This window comes from Ammodytes marinus, assembly GCF_949987685.1.
Source record: "Ammodytes marinus genome assembly, chromosome: 20".
Taxonomy (NCBI): Eukaryota; Metazoa; Chordata; class Actinopteri; order Uranoscopiformes; family Ammodytidae; genus Ammodytes; species Ammodytes marinus.
This window is the reverse complement of record NC_137224.1, coordinates 8946643-8967321: the sequence shown is the minus strand read 5'-3', so window position 1 is coordinate 8967321 and position 20679 is coordinate 8946643. Positions and strand designations below refer to the sequence as shown.

The 20679-nt window shown below is 40.7% G+C and overlaps 1 protein-coding gene across 1 annotated transcript in view; it reads left to right on the top strand.

Annotated features, from left to right (window-relative positions):
- The first annotated feature begins 331 nt into the window (after nt 1-331).
- Nucleotides 332-20679, top strand: part of LOC307266838 (vinculin) — a 30099-nt gene continuing 9751 nt past the window's right edge. The window contains exons 1-6 of the mRNA XM_080048950.1: nt 332-674; nt 14917-14987; nt 17599-17749; nt 19508-19616; nt 20167-20289; nt 20396-20556. Of these exons, the coding sequence (XP_079905076.1) occupies nt 507-674; nt 14917-14987; nt 17599-17749; nt 19508-19616; nt 20167-20289; nt 20396-20556 (783 nt within the window). The 5' untranslated portion in view covers nt 332-506. The remainder of the gene's footprint in view (nt 675-14916; nt 14988-17598; nt 17750-19507; nt 19617-20166; nt 20290-20395; nt 20557-20679) is intronic.

The following is a 20679-nucleotide window of genomic DNA, read 5'->3' as shown; positions in this document are numbered from 1 at the left end:
AAGCAGCCACAGCTCCAATTTCTGTGCCAAAAGCTTGTCTGACTGGTACAGCGGCTGGAATCTACTCCTCACAAACAGTAGACAGTACACATATTTCCCTTTTTAGGGCATGAGAGTCTATTACGTAATTTAGGGAGCACTCGGATCTCTAGCAAACTCGCCTGTGCTGGGTGCTGAGGCGGGCGGGAGGTGCTGATACAGAGCGGCACCCAGATCGACCAATCAGACAACAAGGAACTCGCCTTTTTACGCTCTGATTGGGTTAGAGGGCGGACGACGTGGATGACGTTTTGGTTGCTCGCGCTCACTCCCTGGCTGGGAGTTTTTCACGTTGACGGTTTCACCGGAGTAGTTGTAGGCTTCATCCCGGAGGGAGAAACTGTCCTGGAAAAATAAGATATCGGGATTGTTTTAGGCTATTGTAGCTGGGACTTTGGGAGAGAACTACCTTGGGTGGTAGGAGATATACTTCTTTTTCTCTTGGATAGTGATTAAAAGTTGTCACCATGCCTGTTTTCCACACGAAGACGATAGAAAGTATCCTGGAGCCGGTGGCTCAGCAGATATCCCATCTGGTGATAATGCACGAAGAAGGTGAAGTTGACGGAAAAGCTATTCCAGATCTCACCGCGCCGGTGGCTGCCGTGCAGGCGGCTGTTAGTAACCTCGTTCGGGTGAGTAACTTGTAAAATGTAACCTGGTAAAGTGTGCCGAAACTCGGCGGCTGTTGTAGGCTACCTGTCGCTCATTGTCCCACACCGTCCGCTCTCGAACACTTCAATGTTGAAATACAACTCTCACCAGTTTACAACTGTAGCTAGCTCTTTCTTATGTGTTCAGTTAATATCAGAAAGATGAATGAATGCTATTAAAAGTTTCCTGAAGTTGTTTGAGTCGGGGCAAAGGGCAGTGACGCCCTTTTCCCCTTGAAAATATGCCCTGCCTCCTGTAGCCGACTGCCATATCTTGACGTAGGCACTGCTGCTGTAGTGAGTTAGCAAATCAGGTATTAATCAAATTTTATTAAAAAAAAAAACGTTTAAAAAAACATTAACAACAAAAAAATTCACATGTACACTGGCTGTCATTGAATATAGTTGTGAATAAGAATGTCAAATGAATATACAAATGTTTTGTTTTGAGACCTCTGTTCACTGTAGCCTACCACATAGTAGGTGGGGCAGTTCATTGCAGTGCAACATACAACTTATAGATAGATAGATAGATAGATAGATAGATAGATAGATAGATAGATAGATAGATAGATGGTTAGGCACCTCATTGTATTGTTGCAGGTGGAAAAAAAAAATAAAAATCAGCACCAAACCTAAAACCAAGGCTGCACAGTCATTATGTGTCAAATTGTTCATTTGCATGTGGATCCGGTTGTATGATGCATTCTGTGACTAATGAGATGGTATGACCTGATTAGGCATCTCTCTAAGTTGTCACATAATGTCTTTTAATAGCTTTCAACAAAAGTTGTCATTCAGTCATACGGGATCATACATTTTATATAGATGTAGCCTACACTTATTAATTGCCCATGAAGTTTTCTACCCTCATAGCAATTCAAATTTCTTTGCGGCTATACAGTATATGATGCATTTTCCAGACTGTCTTTTGAAGTAATGAAATAACGTGCACCCTTTTGACCAGATGCATCAGTGACTTATTTATAGTTTCAGGAAAGCGTCCTAACCACACTGATGTTCCTCAAAACTACATCTTAACTCCCACGATAAGATGCAAGGAAATGACTTGTTTCCTAAAATGTTAGGCCTGAAACACAAACCAATATACATGGAGAGTTTTTCTTAGAAAGGAAACAAGAAGTTAACATGAGTGTTGTCAGATAATGTGGCTTGTGAAGAGAGGAAGGGATAGTGACTAAATTTAGGCAGACATGGTTCCTGTGTGTCGTTCTTTCTATTAGCCCCTGGTTGAGCACCGAGCCCATCGCAGTTGCTGGGAGATAAATTTGGACAATTGCTCTGGTGTCTCCTGTCAGCAAAGACATTCTTCGTTTAGAGGCGTTGCCTACCATTTTCCCATAATTTAATCAGTAGGTTTTATGGTCCATAACCACTTTGAGCTAGGTCACTTCATTTTATGCATTTATTTTTCCTTAATGCTCGCTCTCAAACTATATGTCTTTACCCCGTTGTGTGCATTATTTATATGTATACACACACCCACAATACTTGCTTTCTTCAAAGGCCATTATGACGAGGTGTTTAATGGTGTGTGTTATGTTTTAATGTATGTGTGCTATGTTGACAGAAGGCCGTCACTATCTTATGCAGTAGTATATTATATAACAGTCATGATAAATGTTCTGTCACTTGCAGTAACCACTTGCCATAACCATATGGTAATAATTCCATACCCAATTATATATTTGGTTTTGTAGTCGGATGTAACTAGTAATAGTTACTAATTATGAAAAGATGTCCTCGTAAAGTTTAACAGGATTGTTTAAGGGTATAATTGAATATGTATCAGTTTGACCCTAAACAGATCTTTGATTGGGGATGGGTGGTGTGATGTCAAGGAAAATGAATAAATCACAACTCTTTTTTTTTATTCGAGATACATAGGCTATTGCATGTGTGGTCGGTAAAACCCAATGGAAAACATGATCAAATAATTTTAGTGCTTAACATTCCACTAATAGATATCATTTATTGAAAGATGTCGCTAGTTATGATGAACCCATAGACCATTAGTAGCCAGCTCTTCAGTTATACAATTTTTTGCCCAATTTACTCAGAGTAAATGTACACCCCCCATGAATGAGCTGTAGGGGAGAACGGGGTAATTTGTCACATGGGTTGGATGTCACATTCGTTATATCTCGCCACCAGAGCGCGCTAGCTCTGAAATGTTGATATAAAAAAGGTCCAGAATTGGGATCAGAGGTCACATACATAGACTTCCTTGGAGGAAGACAGCTGCATTTCAGGTGAGAGGATGTTTTGTGTTTTTCATGTCAAATTCAAAATATTTTGCTTCTCAGTATTTTTCTTCTAGGCTTGTACACAATGGGTTTATAACAAAACACTTGTTACCCTCAGAAAGTGTGAAGGGTAAACTATAGTTTAGATTGTGGTTAGCAAGCTAATTAGTTGTCAGATGGTTGTTGGCCTTGATGCTAGCAAGAAATTCAAGTTGGGGTTGGTCGTCAAATTTTTTGGGGGGTTGGTTGTCACATGTTATCTCAAGGCTGCAGCCAGAAAAGGAACCCAATAACGAAATAAATTGTCAAGCTGTATCCTCACTGACACCCCAGAGAAGGAAAGAATAGAGCAGGAAAAGGCAGCTAGCAAGCAAAAGAAAAAGGGCAACAAAATCAAAACAACCCAGTGCATCCCAAACTACACCAGCTGCCAAGGCTACAGAACGTTATGTAGGCCTATTTGTCAACTTGACAATGCAATTAAACATTCAAATTTGGTTCTGCCTCCTTGCCTTCTTTTTAAGATTTTTCCCATTAAGATAACATTGTGACAAACAACCCCATAGTGTGTGACAACCGACCCCTTGATGGGGTTGGTTGTCACAATGTGTCAGAGTGTCTGTGATGGTAAATTACTTCTTCATTACAATAAGTTGGAAAAAAAGAGAGACACACATTTCTAGCCAACACCTTAAGCTTCAATTTAATGTAGAAATGGCTATTGACAGATGTTTTGGTGATGAGCAATTCTCACTAGAGTAAAAAGTGTGCCTACTTACCCCGTTCTCCCCTACTATTCATGGGGGCGGGATGGCTATTTTTCAGCATCAACACCAAAAAAGATTCTTAAAGCAAAGCATACTATCTGCTCAGTACCAGCAACTAAGTGAAAAAGGCGGAACCTCTATTCTCAAAAGAAAAAAAGGACCTAATTTAAGAGTGAATATCTGACCTACATTCAACAGGTAGACTCATAATAAATGCTTATGTTGCTGGATGTGTTAGCAAACACAACATTAACAGTATAGAGTTGGATGTCCATACCCTGGAAATCGAGACTTGCGGCTGGCAAATTAAAATTTTCTCTGCATACACTACTCTGGATATTCCTATTGGTGCTCATTAACTATATCGGAAAATTCAGAGCTTCTAATCGTACTGATATGCGCGGGCGTAACCCGGATGACGACAGTGCTGCACAGTCAAAGTTGTGATAGTAAACAAGAAAGATGGCTGCGGATACGTTGTATGAATAGCTTTGGCCCTGACACTTAACAATTTGGAAGACAGCACTCAAATATTTCATTGGCAAGAAACCGTCCACGGCAAAAGTGTAATTTACCAGTTTGCCCCGCTGTTCGCTAAACAAACTGGGCTGAATACGTCACCTTGTTCATTGCTCTGATTGAATCGTGCTATCCAATTGCGTGCAGCAGTATTTGAAATGCATGCGTTGGTTCCGCCCCTTGAGTTGGGAAATTCTATTGCTCATCGCCAGACATGTTACCACATTGTTCTAAATGTGGGTCTGGATTTTGAATCTAGGATGTCTATCATCTTGCTTTAAAGTTATTCTGCCCCCAAGTGGCCTCAAATCCATACATTCAGCTTTAAGCATAGAAACATTGAATTGTCACTCTGATGCAACCTCAACTAGCCTGGGGGTGAAATGACCCAGGCTCTGTCGACGTTCTGAATTGTGATCAGATGTTTCCATCAGTGGCATGAATTAATGGATAGGCCTGTGATTCATTGCAGTTGCTGTAGCAACATTACAACATGGACAGTGTTATGACTTCATTGAAGTCAGGGTTCAGATGTTTCTCTGCTTTCAGGCTCACCAGTCCTTTGAGTCATACATTACAAAGCTTGAATGATAAATTAAGCACACTTGTGTGGCTCTTATCCTTATTTCGTTGTTCCCGGTGGTGACTGCTGAATGTTCCCAGGAAATTCCCAAGAATATTTGTTCACTTATTTACCCTGTGTGGGAGTTGCCATTTTACTGCTGCAATTTGAATGGTTTCCATGATCTTGGAATTGTAGCATTTTCAGTTTACACAAGTTGTGAGTCACTGGAGAGTGAATTACTCTTGAGGAAATGATCATCTTTGGAAGGAAAAAAGAGATGAGGCTGTCTCAATTACATTTATCAGACACCCTCAAGTCAAAGTTTCGTCAAAGGAAAAGCTATTTTCCACACTGTGTTACACAGAAAACCACAGGTTGCTCAGACCTGCTCTTTCTTCATGAATCCTCTCCGAAATCTCTTGATCATGGAGCTTAAATCAGCTAACCAAGATGAAATGTGCATGACCTGAAAACCTATTTTCAAATGACATATTCTGATTGTTGTGTCAAGTTGGTGTTTTTAATGCCAAACAAAGAAACCAATGATGAACTTTTAGGATGCTCTAGGTAGGATGCTTAAGCCTGTCTGCAGAGATCTTGTTCACTACTTACTAATAAAAGTGTAGGCCCTTTTTACATCTTAAAATTTGAAAGCCTTTGAAGGCCTGATCATATTATTCCAGATGCATGGAGATGAAAGTGCATCCCTTGTATACTGACCCATTATTTTAAGCGTAGCAGGACCAGCGCTCGTTGTGAGGTCAAATATGTCTGGTCTAATGGAAACCCTTCACTTATGCTCGGCATCTTTGACTTCTGTGTTTTCTAATTTGAGACAATGAGCCAGACCTCAATTAAAGATGAATGTGAGGAATGTGAAGAATTCCCGGCAAGCAGGAATGCATCCCTGCTCAGCAGGGGTTGAGCCGACCCTTTTGAATGAACACTTTTCCTGAAATGTCGAGTAAGAGTATCTATCAACAAGGGCTCCCCTGAGAAAAGCCTGTGTTCACACGTTCATGCCAGCTTCATCTTTTTCGGTGTGATATCTGTGGTAGATCCATACTGCAGCCTGAAGTTGGTAAATGTCTTTAAAGCAGGATCTGTCAAACTGTTTTTCAATGAGCTTGTGAGTAAATGGTGTATTTGTAATGGTGCGAGAGAAGGTTTGGTTTATGCTTGTGCAATAAGAATGCCTTGGCTTTATTGCACAAATGTCCTGTGCAACAATAACAGAGTATGGGAAACGACCAAATTGGTTGCACGGCTAAAAACAACTTCACTGAGCTGAATATAGGGAACCAACTCATTCTAGTTGTGTCCTATCTGTCAGGTTAACGTTTAGGGCGTGGTACTAAACATCTAAAGCATTCAGAGATAGATCCTATATGCTGTGCACACATCAACGCTAAATAGACACACAAGTGTTTACATACAGGTTATTCTGTGCGTTTAGATCGTTTCTTCTTGAGGTAAATGGAAGAACTCAAGAACAACATGCTACTCTGTTTCAGCCATCATTCTTTTGAGTTGACTATATGGGCCTTTTCTATTTCAGACCTGGTGTACTTAATTATTTGTATAGCTCCTTTTATAGGCATGGGATAAAGAAAAGATTGCCAGATGTAGGGTCCTGGAACAAAGGTGTTAGTCTTCCTGTTTGCACAGATCACAAGGCTCACATGACCTGTAGAGATGCTTCCTGTGTGCAAATCACACAGTGGCTTTACAGTTAATCTTTGGATAAAAACCCCCACAGCAAACACTTGAAAGATGTAGTCCTCCACTTCTTATACAGGAGAAATGAGGAACCATAGTTAATAACATTAACGATGGTGAGATGACTTAGATCAGTATTTAAGTTCTTTAGCAGTCATTTCAGTCAACTGCTTTTACAATCCTTTACAGATGGGGAGACAAATGTGTTAAGTGCTTAAAGGCCTACAAAAGAAAAGGCTTCCTATTACCTGGTACTCCAACTTCCTGCAATTTGTCAAAGGAAATCATTTTCGCATGGCACACAATTTGATTCTGTCGTCGTGGCAACATCACAGCGACTACAGATTCTTTTGTGTACCATTCAAAAGATTGAATCTATTCTAATCTTCACTGAGTCGTGGATTCATACTGCACCTGCAGTCAATGTTTTCTATCAATCAGATGGAAATTTGTCAGGATAGGAGGACACTGAGGAGTGTGTTGAAATGATGAGGAAATGCAGGAAGCCAAGTCAGGAAGTCCTGGCAGCTGTCAGCCCACTCAGGAACGGGAGTACGAGCCAGTGAAGGGAAACCCCTCTCTCTCTCTGTGCAATGTTTATGACTGCAGACCAACAAAGGATACAATGCAGTTGGGGCTGTCACTTTTTCCAAAGTAATTAAGTTTGCATGATTGAGATCCAACACTTTGTTGGAGTTGATTTTAATGCAAACCCTGTAGCCTTATCCTTAATTATTATATAAAGATATCACAAAGTGTTGTGTTTATCCAGTGCCTGACTCTGGGTGCCAGTACTCACAACAACCAAAAGCTTGCATACAGTGCACCTACAGTATTTGAGATTTGAGAAAATATTGATGCAAAGGGGCATAAAATTACTATTTGTTTTTATGAAAAACTAATTGTAAGTAATTCACACAAATTATCAATATATTACCTCAGGGAAATGCTTGGTTTAACAAACTAATTTACAACATAGTAATGAAGTTTTGATCAAGTTGCAGCTTTCTATATTACCATTATCATATACCTATACACATTTCACATTCAAAATTAGAATTTCTGCGTAATATTCAGTTGATGGGATCTATCAGTATCTGTATCTGTATTTGTGACAACAGACCCGATTCAAGCATGATCTTTATCCATAATCTTGCCATCTATGGTGTAGAACCCAAAACAATTTTTTTAAGAGGAGTCTGTTAGCATCAATAGCCTACTATTAGTCCCAGAGGTCTTAATGAACACCTACTTCTAGAATACAAGGAAAAATAGTTTGATCTGTGGCACGAATGGAATATTAACTTTCTTCATGGTTCACACCATTCATTTCCCTCCCATATTTCAAAGATGGTTCTCAAAACAAACCAATAGTCCTACAGTGCACTGAAAGATTTGGATCCATTGAATTGCCTGATTGGATGCCTAGTCCTCTTCAACCCTCAGTAGATATAATACAAGTATTACATCTCTGTTCTTTTAGCTATCCTTGTTCTGGTGGAGAGTGACAGCTCATCTATGATGAGCTTTGTATCGACTCACTCTCCTTTTCAAGACAAGGATTCACACTGGCGCGCCCCAGTAACACTGTACGAGCTGCTAAGCTCCTGTAACATGAGACAGATAGTTGTGACAAATTCTCTCGGGCTGCAGGGCCTGTTTTGCCAAGACCAAGTAGGCCGTTTGATTTGTGACTTTCATCGTCTTGGACACCCCATGTGTGGCTACTTCCTGAACCAAGTTAATAAACCCTGTTCCACACCCCTTGACAGATGCAGGATAAAGGCGTTGACCTTCAGAGCAACCTCTCCGCTGCCCCTCTGAGTCATTATTGGTCAAAAATCATTTGATATCTCAGAGCGCAGCACTTGCTGCTTCTGGGACTATTGATCGAGAGTAGCTAATGGAGTGCTGCGCCATCTATATTTTGTGAGCAGCATGTCTTATCAGATTGCAGAACAAAGTCACGTAGAGTTGGAACGAGTGGTTCTCTCTACATTGAAGAACTAAACAAAATCTCTTTGCAGAATAAGAGTTTATTTGGGGGACATTGCTAAGGGCAGCAGTGATGGCACTTGCCAGCATTTGGTCATCATAGATCTTTTTGGTCACCATGACTAACGCATCATTGTGCTAAAAACTACCAGACATGTGAAAGGCAGGCAGTGTCTTGGCAGACTTCAGGCTTTTCTGAGTGGCCTTTCTACTCCCGGGCTGCTGTCAACAAAGCTGAGTCTGTTCTAAAGGAGCAGCCACTTTATCAAGCTACTTCACGACACAGGGTTTCCACACAGCGCTCTCGGGGGGTAAAAGGAGTGTCAGTGCTTCCACTCCCGGCAAACATGGTAAATGAGACTGTCAGACCAGTAGCATGGCATGTGGCAGCTTGGAAGAAGATGACACGGAATCAGTGAAAGGTTTTAAAAAGTTGATGGAAAACTGTCCAGCCTTTAGGTGGTTTGCTAGAATTTACTCAGAGAAAAGGATATTTGTGTTGTGGATCTTTGCTCTGATTAAGAATGAGTTGAAACTAGACGTCCTTACGTCATCTTCTCTGCTCTATCCCATGTTTCCTGTCTTATATCAATTATCAATTAAAGGCAAAATGGCAATTATTAATACATTTTATGTTTGATTGTTTAAAGAGATCCTATTATACTACTTTTCTGGTCTTCATTTCTTGTTAAAAACTGCTATAGAGCAACCTGACACGAATCACATCACAAAAAACTATGTAGATTTTCGGGACACTCTTCCTCTTACCCTAGCGAGCACAGCAGTCTCTCTCTACACACTGCTTTGAGCTTCTCCGCCCCTCCCCCCCTGCTGCAAACCCCACTCCATTGTGATTGGTTACCTTCCTTCCAGCAGCGGGAAATTTTCAGGAAGGTGGGGGCATGCAGCCGGAGCATGCCTGAGCGGCAGCATTACCATACATGGGAACATGACACAAACGACCCGAGCGTGACAGAAACTATCCGGAAATTTGAACGAGTTCGGCTCGACCGGCTGCCATAGTGTTTAGTGCTCTGCATAGCCACCCCAGACGGTCAGCAGGGAATACGTCGAAATGCATTTACGTAATTATTTGATACTCTAGTATGGTTAAACATGACTATAAATCATTATAACAACGTTTATAGGTCATAAAAGTCAAAAAGTATCATAGGTCCTCTTTAACATTCTCTGATATGATGATTTGCTTTTTTTTTACATTCATATAGTTGTACATTGAGTATCTTTTATGTCTTGCATACATTGGCCTAACAAAATATGAATTTGAAGATTTTATTCTGGGCTCTAGGAGCAAGAGATGACATTTTCATTACCAAGGTGCTTTAGGGGGCTTTCACACCTAAAAGTCTGCACCAAGGTCCGACCCAAGGACTATTTTTTCAATCATTCTTTGATCAACACACACCTCCTGCTTTGACTACAGATGTTTAAATAATAAAAAAAATAAAACTTGTTCCTTAGCAACCCGCCGACCCTGCTCCTACCGTTCGACCGTCAACAGCTCATTTCTCCTCTATGTGACTGGCGATAGCCGTCCAAGACTTCCCGAACCATATAAAAACTGCCCTCAAACTGGACACAAACCAAACCCAAGTTCAGTATAATCCGGACCGAAACCACCTCTTAAGATCAGACCTAGGTCTGCCTGTTTAGTCCGGACCGTGATCCGCGGGGGGTTTCACACCTGTATTTAAGTTTTGGATCAAACAGAAAAGCCTGAAAGTCTTGACCAAACGAGGAAGGTGTGAAAGCCCCCTTAAGGTGCGAACACACTACACGCGTTACCCGCGTAAGATTTACGTGTGTAACGCAGCTAAAATGTTGCGACACAACAGCGTGCATGTCCGCACAAAAACAACAACAACACGGCCAACAACTGTGCCAAAAGACAAACTGAACAGCACAAATAGCCTAGCATTAAAACAGCATTGCATATTCACGGCAGCTACATAACAAACACAGTTACAGCACCATCGGTGCACGGCGGCACAACATAAAGGCAAGTAGCCAACATTACCCTACCTGGCTGTGACAGGGGACCGTGGCTGGCGTAGATCAACACCGGTGCTTCGCTGTAGGTACTTGTTGTGAAAGTCCCCCGGACATAGCCGTCATGTTTGGGTTCATAATATGAGGCGCTAGCCGGCCGCACACAACCGGGTGAGTTAACTAATGCTATATGGCGCTAACTTGTTTTATCGGCTAAAGCACAGACGCACATATTCACTGAATTAACCAGGAAGTCCATTCTCCTGGTTTACTCTCCCCACGTCTTCTATTCCCGAGCTGCTGTCATACAGCACCGGGCTGCCTGCAATACATTTTCCTCCTCGGTGTCTCTCATCAGCCTCTGTGTACAGTACACTGTTCTCCGACCGTGCCAATGTATGTGACGTCGGGTCAAGCCCAACGCTGATTGGCCAACGCGGCTAATCGTCATGCGTAGGAGCGTAAAAAGTTAAATTTTTTGAACTCGGCGCGTAGGTGCGTATATACGCGGCTCATACGCAGCTAACGCGGCTAAAATGTTGCTTTAGCGCGAGTGACGCATCTACGCGCCATGTACGCGCGTAAACCAATGGTTCCCTATGGAAAAATAGCCGATTTTATATGCGCGTGTAAAGCGTGTAGTGTGTTCGCACCTTTAGAGTAAACTGTTAATATTTTAAGCAAAAAAATATATCAACCAAAAAACCTTGATAAATCAATAATTAAAATCATCTCAAGGTTCTAATGTTCCAGCCCTAATGTCAAGCGGGGTCTTTGTTGGTTTACTATTAAAAAAAGTGGTCCAAAACGTGGACCGAGGCCTAAAATAGCAAAGACAGCCAGGCATCATGAACTGCTCGACAACGGTTGGATCACAGTTCTATTTTTGCAGCAAATTGTTGGATCGCTGTTTGATTGCAGAGGTTTTTGAACTTCAGACTGCAGGAACATTCTCCACAGGAAGGAAGACAGCAAAGACCTGTTGATAACAGTACCAAGAGCCTCAACTCTACTTGGGTTCAGACACTACTGTGTGACTCTTTGGGAGATAATATGAGTCAGAACTCGTTAAATGCTGCGTGCCCTCAGCTACATTGTCGGCCTATTAGTGTAGTCTGTCTAAACTTGACTTAATGTCACATAAATCTTATTCTGGTGTTAGCAAACCTGTTCTTATATTACGCAAGCAAGTTTCTTCAAGTTAGAACTGCAGTACAGATTCAGAAATGTGTCCTATAGGACCAGAATGCTATTACTTAATGGCTGCAAGTAGATATTTTCATAATGAATTCATCTGAAATAATTTGAGAAAAAAATATAGTTTTGCAACCCAAAACAACACTGAAAATCGGTTAGTATTTGCAACTTTCGTCTTGCCTTGTATATTTGAACACACAAGGCAGGATGTAAGGTCTTTGTGTTACTTCCTCCCCCCTTCATTCATGTTTACCGCTCCGTCACTGCCCTATATCCGTGGTCTGAAGCCCTGCTGCCCTTTAGCTGAACGGGACAGAACAGCTTTAGTTGTTGCTGTTGGCTTTTGTTCACAGCCACTCATTGGTGGACTGTCAGGATGGCATTACCACTTCGCTCTGAGATGGACAGCCCCTGCTAAGCTCCAGTTTTAGTTTGGCACAACCTTTGGCCCTAATTTATAACCCCTCAGTTACTCACAGTCCCCCTGGTCCGGTGAAAAGAGAGCAAAGAGATGTATGTCTGCTCTGCTCCACGTCAGCCACCTGGAATGACTCTGCTGCTACTGACTGCATTTGGCCACGTTGACAAGCCCTCGAATGCCAGCCTCTCCACATCATCAACAACACCCTGGTAGTACCCCTAAATAACTTCCAGGAGGGCTTTTTGATAAATTTGATTAATCGTTTAATTTAGGCCATAAAATAGCTGTAAATGGTGCCAAAAAAAAGCCATTAACAATTCCCAGGGCCCAGAATAAAATCTTTTACATTGCTTGATTTTGTTTGACCTTCAGTCCAAAACTTAAAGGTATGACATCTCAAATGATGTGAATGACCTCAACTGAGTTTTTTATTAAAATAGTTGTTGTAAAAAGATTGTTTCAGCACATTCTTATCTGTTGACAAAAATTAACATTGACGAAACCTTGGCTAGCTCATAGTCTATCACATAGTATGGACAACATGTGGCCGTGAAGTTCAACACCTTGAAACATGTTGCTAAACTATGTGTGCGACAGTGATGTAATCACTTGTGTAGTTAATATTTGTTATAACAATAATGTAAACGTTGTTGGCAAGGCTTGCAGCTCATTGAAGTTAGTCAGTGTGAGCCTTGTCCTGGCATGAACGCGTGTGATCCCTCACCCATGGCAGCTTGACGTGGGTGAGTTGTGTCTCCCTACAGAGCTGAGGTCATGATGGGGGAGGTGAGTCATTTTGGCATTCGCGGGAGAGGAGGCGTTCAGCTGCTTTACACATTATAACTGTGCTGCTGAGGCCTGGCCAGCCCCCAGCAGCTGCCTTGTTGAAATGATGGTTTCACCGCCGGACAAGTAACAGGACTTAATTCAGGAAAACTGCATGATTAAAGCCAAAAACTCCCTAAGGGGGGAATTTGTGGTAACAAGTGTTTTGACATGCTGTTGATGTATGGAAATGTGCACTAAAGTTACATACAAGCTATGGAAAAGTTCTGAAATGTGTATATCGCAGAGTCAGCACAGCCGTGACATCTCCTTAAGTTATCACTTAAAGCTTTAAGTGATGACTGATATAAAAACCTCATGAATGATGACGAAGTCATTGAGGCTGAAGGCAGGGTGGGGTTTCCTGTCTCTACTTTAGACTCATTGAGCACCTTTGGAGCTGCCTTTACCAGTATCTCAATACTATTCAACAGCTAATTGGCTTGAGATTTGTAACAAAAGTATATCTAGCATATTCCATAAAAAACTGAAAAGAAAAGAACAGGATGATTTTAAAGCAGCACTTATTTTCTAATGCCTTGTATTGAAATGATTTGAGCATCGGTCAGAAACTATTAATTTCCAGTTTCCTTTTCAAAATGATAAACTAGCTTATAGTTCATGAAGAGCCCCAATATATAAAGAAACCTATGGCAATGGAGGCAAAAACTAAACAGAATCTATTTGTTTCTATATTGCTAAATTAGAGTGTAATATCGTGTTTATAACATGGCCTCTTATCAGAGGAAAAAAGAAGCTGTGCCTTTTTAAAACTGTTTGTTGTATAATAAGCCTTACATTAGAATCAGAAGCACAGTGTATAGCATTCCTGCTGCTTTAATAGTAACCACCACAGCTTAACATTGTGCACTGATTTATGCAATGGTTGGACAGTTTAATATCTGAACTATATTTGAGTGGAAAGTGACACTGACCAACCAAGCATAAACAAGTATTTACTGTAGAGATATTATTACAGTAATTCTCAACATCTGTCATCAGCAGTCAGAACTGTCAGTAGAAGAGGCTGTGATGATATGTCACCCCCCAAAAGTGACTGGATTAACTGATGTCGGTATGTGAGACATAATTAAAAACTTGATTCATTTAAATATGTATAATCAAAATGAATACTTGTTTAGTCTCCAGAAGCCCAAAACATGCCTTAATTGCACATTTATCCATGTTATGCAGGATTTGATCACAATGTCCTGCAGTGAAATCAAGACAAGAAAGCTAAAGGCATCCAAAGAATAATCTTAAATGGATCTAAAACCCTTTACTGTAAGGCTTTCATCCAAACACTTTCATATATTTTTTAAATAATTTGCAATGTCCGTATCAATTGATAACCACCAAGGTCAAAATTCATGAAAAGAACCCAACATTAGAAGTTAGTGGACTTGTTCACTTACACAGTTTCTTCCTCAAGGTCCCCCACGGCTCTAAATAGTTTTAAAAGTGAACACGATTGTACAGCAACTGTATGGACACTGTAACGGAGCAATGACCGGGAAAAGGGTGTTGGTTGACCTTTGCTCAGTGCATGCTGGGACAGGCCACGGCCCCGTACAACCCTGAAAAAGATGAAACAAAAAGAACGAATGACCAGTAGGTGAAGACATTTTGAAATGTACTGGTAAAGTCAGGTTGAACACCAGCAAGTTAATGTGGATTACATTTTGGCATTAATTGTGACATTACATGAGGAAAATAAAAAAAAGTCTTGGTTCCTAATCAACAGTTACTTAAATATAAAACTGTACTAGGCATTAAAATGAATTGAATTTAATGAATAAATGGAATCTTATGTCCTCGATGTGTTAAATATTTGCTTGGAAATGTTTGTTGTGAGTATCTCTTTATTTCCTATACATTTCTTTTTCCATTAAATCATAGTAGATTTGATGTTTACTCATAGAGAATCTGTGTTTTCCAGGTGGGGAAGGACACGGTACAAACCACAGAGGACCAGATCATGAAAAGGGACATGTTGCCAGCTTTTACCAAGTAAGCAAAGAAGGATAACTTTACAGAGCTGAATTTCATGCAGCGAACCAACCTCTCAAATGTATTTTATTTAGATGAAATATCTCTCTGCAGTATGTGGAACCCATGTAGCCTCTCTTTGGCTCTCTTTCTCTCTTTATCTGTTGCAGTAAAGGCTGGTTGTGCCCAAGCAAAGGTCAGACATGGCATGTTAAGTGCCCCAGAATCTTGCCCTGGTGTAACATAAATACTTTTTTTGCACACGGAGGAGGATCCTTTACCCTAAAGGAGGAGGGCCACAAACGCATACACATTCTCAGAGCAGCCACTGGCTGCGGCTGCTGTTGATGTAAAAGCAAAAAACAATGCATAAAAACTAGTTTAAATATAGATTTATAAGAGCAGAGATGTACATATTTAATCAGTATATCTGTTTTCCTGGCTCACCCCTCGTAAGCTAAATCATTAACTTGGTATCACACTCTTATTACATGAGGGACTACAGTCAAGGGAGGAAGAGGCAAGACCTCGGAGCACCCCAAGGTCAGGGATGAAACCCATTGGCAGTCATAGGTCATCGGGCTCAACCCATTTGGCACCTCAAACTCCCATCGTCACCCTGTGGTCATCCATCAGCACATGTGCTGGAATGCGTCTCCTTCACTAAATATAGTGTCGGTCGGGGTCCGGTTAATGCATGGCTGTTTTCTCGCTGGTGCATGCTGAAGGACACTGCTGGCTGGCTTTGAACAGAAGCAAACACAGAGACAAAGAGACACAGACACAGACACACACACACACACACACACACACACACACACACACACACACACACACACACACACACACACACACACACACACACACACACACACACACACACACACACACACACACACACACACACACATCCATGTCAGCCTTGATGTCATGGTCATATATTAGCCTTTATCCTGCAGGAAAGTGCTGATTGGTATTTCAGTAGAATGGAAACTGATCTCATATTGTTTGGCCCTTTTTAAAATGCCTTAAAACGTGGAAAATTACAGTATTGCATTGCTCCCTTGTTACCACAGCAACATTTGGACAGTATACTGTGGGAAATACAACATGTGTCCGTCCTTTGGCGTCCTTTCTATGTGCAATATGGTTATGATACTACTGGCATGTATGACGCTGATTTAAAGGGCCGAGCCTGCAGATTTTCGCTGCTCCAGAATCCATTGAGTTCATCACACACAGGAGGCAACTATCAATCATTAACATCTCCTTGGAAACAGAGGTTAATTTGGCTTGAGCCAGCAAGAATGGGGCTCCTCCTCATGAGGTCAAACTCACATCCTGTGAGAACAAGCTAACTCTTCTGTGGTGAGATACTCTTGCTGCAGATGTCTGTGCATAACACCCACAAGTCAAATTTATCTCTATGGCCCAAAATCTCAAATATGCCGCATTGGGCTTTACAATCTGTACAGCATACAGTATGACACTCTCTAAAAAGTGTGCGTAATATTTAACCAGCCCCGAACTTGCTTCCTTGTATCCCACTCACTCACGAATAAAGACAAAACATCTGGTGAGTCTATTCACTTATTCATTGGTCTTTTTGACCAAAAAAACTGATACAAAAAAGAAAAAGAAAAGAAATATACTGTTTTCTTACTTTCTTTAGGACTATACCAAGACCACAACACACACAGTTTACACTGTGAAAACATCAAGTTTTCATGCCTAATAATTCCACATAATTATGTAAGTGACAAACATTGTTTATCGGAATGACTGTCTGAAAGTAGAAAAAAGCTGTGTATAGACAACACTTGCTTTTGGAGGAGACATTTCCTCAATAAAATACTTCTGATTCTTTTAAAATATTTCAAAATAATTGTCTTACTAAAGAGCAAAGATGGGTTAACATCGTCTACAATAATAATATCTTCCTGCTTATTGTTGTGTCTCTTATTGTTAACAGGATGGTTTCACACACACTGCTAATTTCACATACACATAGCACAGGATGTAAACTATTGACCAATCTTGTTAAGAAGAGTAGGATCAGATCATTTCTGAATATCCTGTAAAGGGTGCTAGGTTTAGCAACAGATTTTCAAGTTCACTATTCTCTTGAGCTTGATATTTATTTTATACATTTATTTTTGTCTTTTCTTGGTAAGTTTTGATTACACTCAGCATTATTAACAGTCATATCTTACCATGTTATTAAATACATTTATGAAGATTTTTATTTTTATTTATTTTTTTACTGTAGGTGTGAGAGGACTCCCTGCTCCTACATAATTCCCAATTTAACCCGTATTAAAGATTATATAAAAAGTGTTTCATATGGGATTCAGACTACGTTGGCTTTCACAGTAGTATTTCCTTAAAATGTGTTGATAAACATATAAGAAGGAAATGAAACAAAGTCATGCTTAGACAGCAGCTACTGTATGTTTTGGCTAGCTTTCATCTGTCGTATATGAAGACAGTTTGCCGTTGCCATGCACAATGTCCACCTGGCTTATAAAGGGCTTTGTATCATCAGCATGACTCAGTTATGTTGTAGTTGTGTAAGTGTATATGTGTTTTTCTTTATTGGTCTATTAAATCAATCATATCTTGCTTTCCACAGAGTGGAGAATGCGTGCACTAAGTTGGTGCAGGCGGCCTCCATGCTGAAAGCTGATCCATACTCTGTTCCTGCTCGGGATTACCTCATCGATGGCTCGCGGGGCATCCTCTCTGGTACCTCTGACCTGCTCCTGACCTTTGACGAGGCCGAGGTACTCATTCATTTATTCTTTCTTTAATTCTTTATTTTATTTAAAAAAATATCTGTACAAGGAGATCTCAAAGCAGATGTTGTTACAGGAGAGGAATATCAACCAGGTGACACAAGCATCTCATCCATGTAGTGATTAGTTTCATATCACATAATGTTGTGCCCCCTTACTTCAGAAACATGTGAATTTTCATAATTAACTGATTAATTGATACATCTGATGGTGGAGGTAATTGATTTCTCTGCCTCGTGTGCCCTGGAGTCCACCCAGTGCACTATAAGGCATGGGTGCAAAATGGTGTGCGCTTACATTTTTTCTCCATCTGGGCTTGACTGGTGTTTACAGATGATGTTTCAGATAAACTGAACATACATCAACATGACCTCGCTCCCTACGTGCTCGGCTGCTTATAAACATAAATAAAGGAATGGAAGCAGAATTGCGATAAGCTGATAACTGCAGTGCAGCCAGAAAGAAAAATGCGAAAGCTAGATAGGGGCTAACAATTCCTGCACAAAACAAAAATATGTGCTTTATGTGAAATATAGGGCCTACTTTTTAACATGGCAGATTTTAGTATATATACTTTTTTCAAGTTTAAAAGATTATTACGAACACTGTGGTTCATATTTATTTGGCAGTAAGTCGGTTTTTCAACTGAAAATGGTCTTGCTCTCGACATATCTTTATCTTATCTCTAATCACTAAATTTAGACGGTATGTGCATATTTTCTTCTGGAATAATATCAGCCACAAATCTAGTATTGGACCAGCTGTAATATATAGATACTGTATTAGCCTAGCTAATATGTCTGTGTAACTGTGTTAAAGGTTTAAAGCATAGATTTTCATTGAGCAGGTGCTGAGCTTTTAGTGTCTTTTTAATGGACACTAGAGCATGGCAGAGCTCTGCTGTCATGCACTCATCTGGTATAGGGACAGTATGTATTCCTATTTTCCCACTGCAATGCCTATAAAGAAGACGGAGAGGTAGACAAATAGACCGCAGGAGGAACTATCCATATTTCAATAACAACACTTCCTAAATCATGAAGTCAGGCTGCTGGAGGATCACCTATCAGGCCCATTTTTCTTTTCACTCTCACAGCGATGGAGAGAGCAAAATAAAAAAAGTTGCACATCAGCTGTTTGGGAGCAGACATCAGGCGTCCCGGGGCTGTCTGCAGCAGTCAGCAGGAGTCATCAGTCAGCGGTGCCATCATGTTTCCCAATGCAGCTCACTCAGGGATCGCTCTGTAATAGTGGAGCGGTGACTCCACCAGCCAAATAAAGCTGGAGTGAGTGAGGCAGGGACAAAGAGGCTGGAATGTCAGTAGGCAGCATTATCAGACTGTAATTAGAGAGAATGGGAAGAGGAGGGGCTCTGTGTGTGTTTGCATAATCACTTTTTTCCCCTGGACACTCTCTAAAACACCCACATGAGACATTAAACTGACATGTGAATGTGCAATATATCCACTGTTTTTTACCTTAATTGGTTATCTATCTATGACCTCACCTGTCCTTGTTTTGTCCTAAGTTTTTTTTCTTGTAACCTCTGCGGTTTACCATTCTTTTTTTTAAACTTACCGTACCTTGTTTTTAAGTCTAATGCACCTTCCGTTGGCTTTCCCAATTTTGTTGTATAGGTCACTGTACAATGACAATAAAGGCTATCTCTTATCTTATCACTTATCTTAATGCAATATTGTTTCTGAATTGGCTTTCTTTGTGGTTTTTATCCCCTCATTGACATAGGTGCGCAAAATAATCCGTGTGTGCAGAGGCATCCTGGAGTACCTAACAGTGGCGGAGGTGGTGGAGTCTATGGAGGACTTGATCACATACACAAAGAACCTTGGACCAGGTCAGTCTGCTGACACAGTAGCGTCAAGATTCACTGAAGTCTCGCCGCCTTGACAGTATCTCAGAAACACGCTGTCTTGGTTGACAGATTTTGAGTGTATTTGCATTCTTGTTTTTGCTGAGTCAGCATTCATGTGCTTCTGCTACAGCGGTGAAAGTAGTTCTCAAATTCTTTACTCAACTAAACGAGTGATTCAAAATATAAAAATACTCCTTAAAAGCCCTGTTTTTCCGAGTTTTTGATATTAGCAATATGAAAATTCAAAGTCATATTATCTTTGTTCATTCTGAAGGATGTCCCCTGTCACATTGTAATACATTTCTAGGCATCAACGAATAATACCTCCAATCCTCAATTTCAATGATTTTTATGTTTCCAATTTAGTTGATGGATTACATGCTCCTCCATATGATGATGCTATTCCGTACCGTGCTTTAAATAATGTCCAAAATGAGATTTTTACTATATTCTAGAATTACAAGTAACCAGATAAATATATTCAAATACAATCTTTATTTCACATTGAATTGTCTCAAATGGAAACGCACAGGGATGACGAAGATGGCAAAGATGATAGATGAGCGACAGCAGGAGCTGACACACCAGGAGCACCGTGTCATGTTGGTCAACTCCATGAACACAGTCAAGGAGCTGCTGCCCATCCTAATCTCAGGTAATCACACACTTAGGAAAAAAGTCCTACACAAGACAAATTCAGTATATTTTTTGTTGAAATATTGTTTGTTCATTGTGAGTTCTTTTTTGTTTTTGTTTTTCAGGTATCAAAATCTTTGTGACGACCAAGACGTCCGGCAGCCAGGGCGTGGAGGAAGCTCTCAAGAACCGTAACTTCACGTTTGAGAAGATGAGCGCCGAGATAAATGAGATCATCAGAGTGCTGCAGCTTACGTCCTGGGACGAGGATGCCTGGGCCAACAAGGTACACTGAATAAAGTGCATGCGTTCACCTCAGTTTGTCCAATCAAAAGTCACATGCACACACTGTTATCATAAATGTATAGGAGAAACGAGAGACTTCTCCGAGGGTTGAAACCCCTGTTTT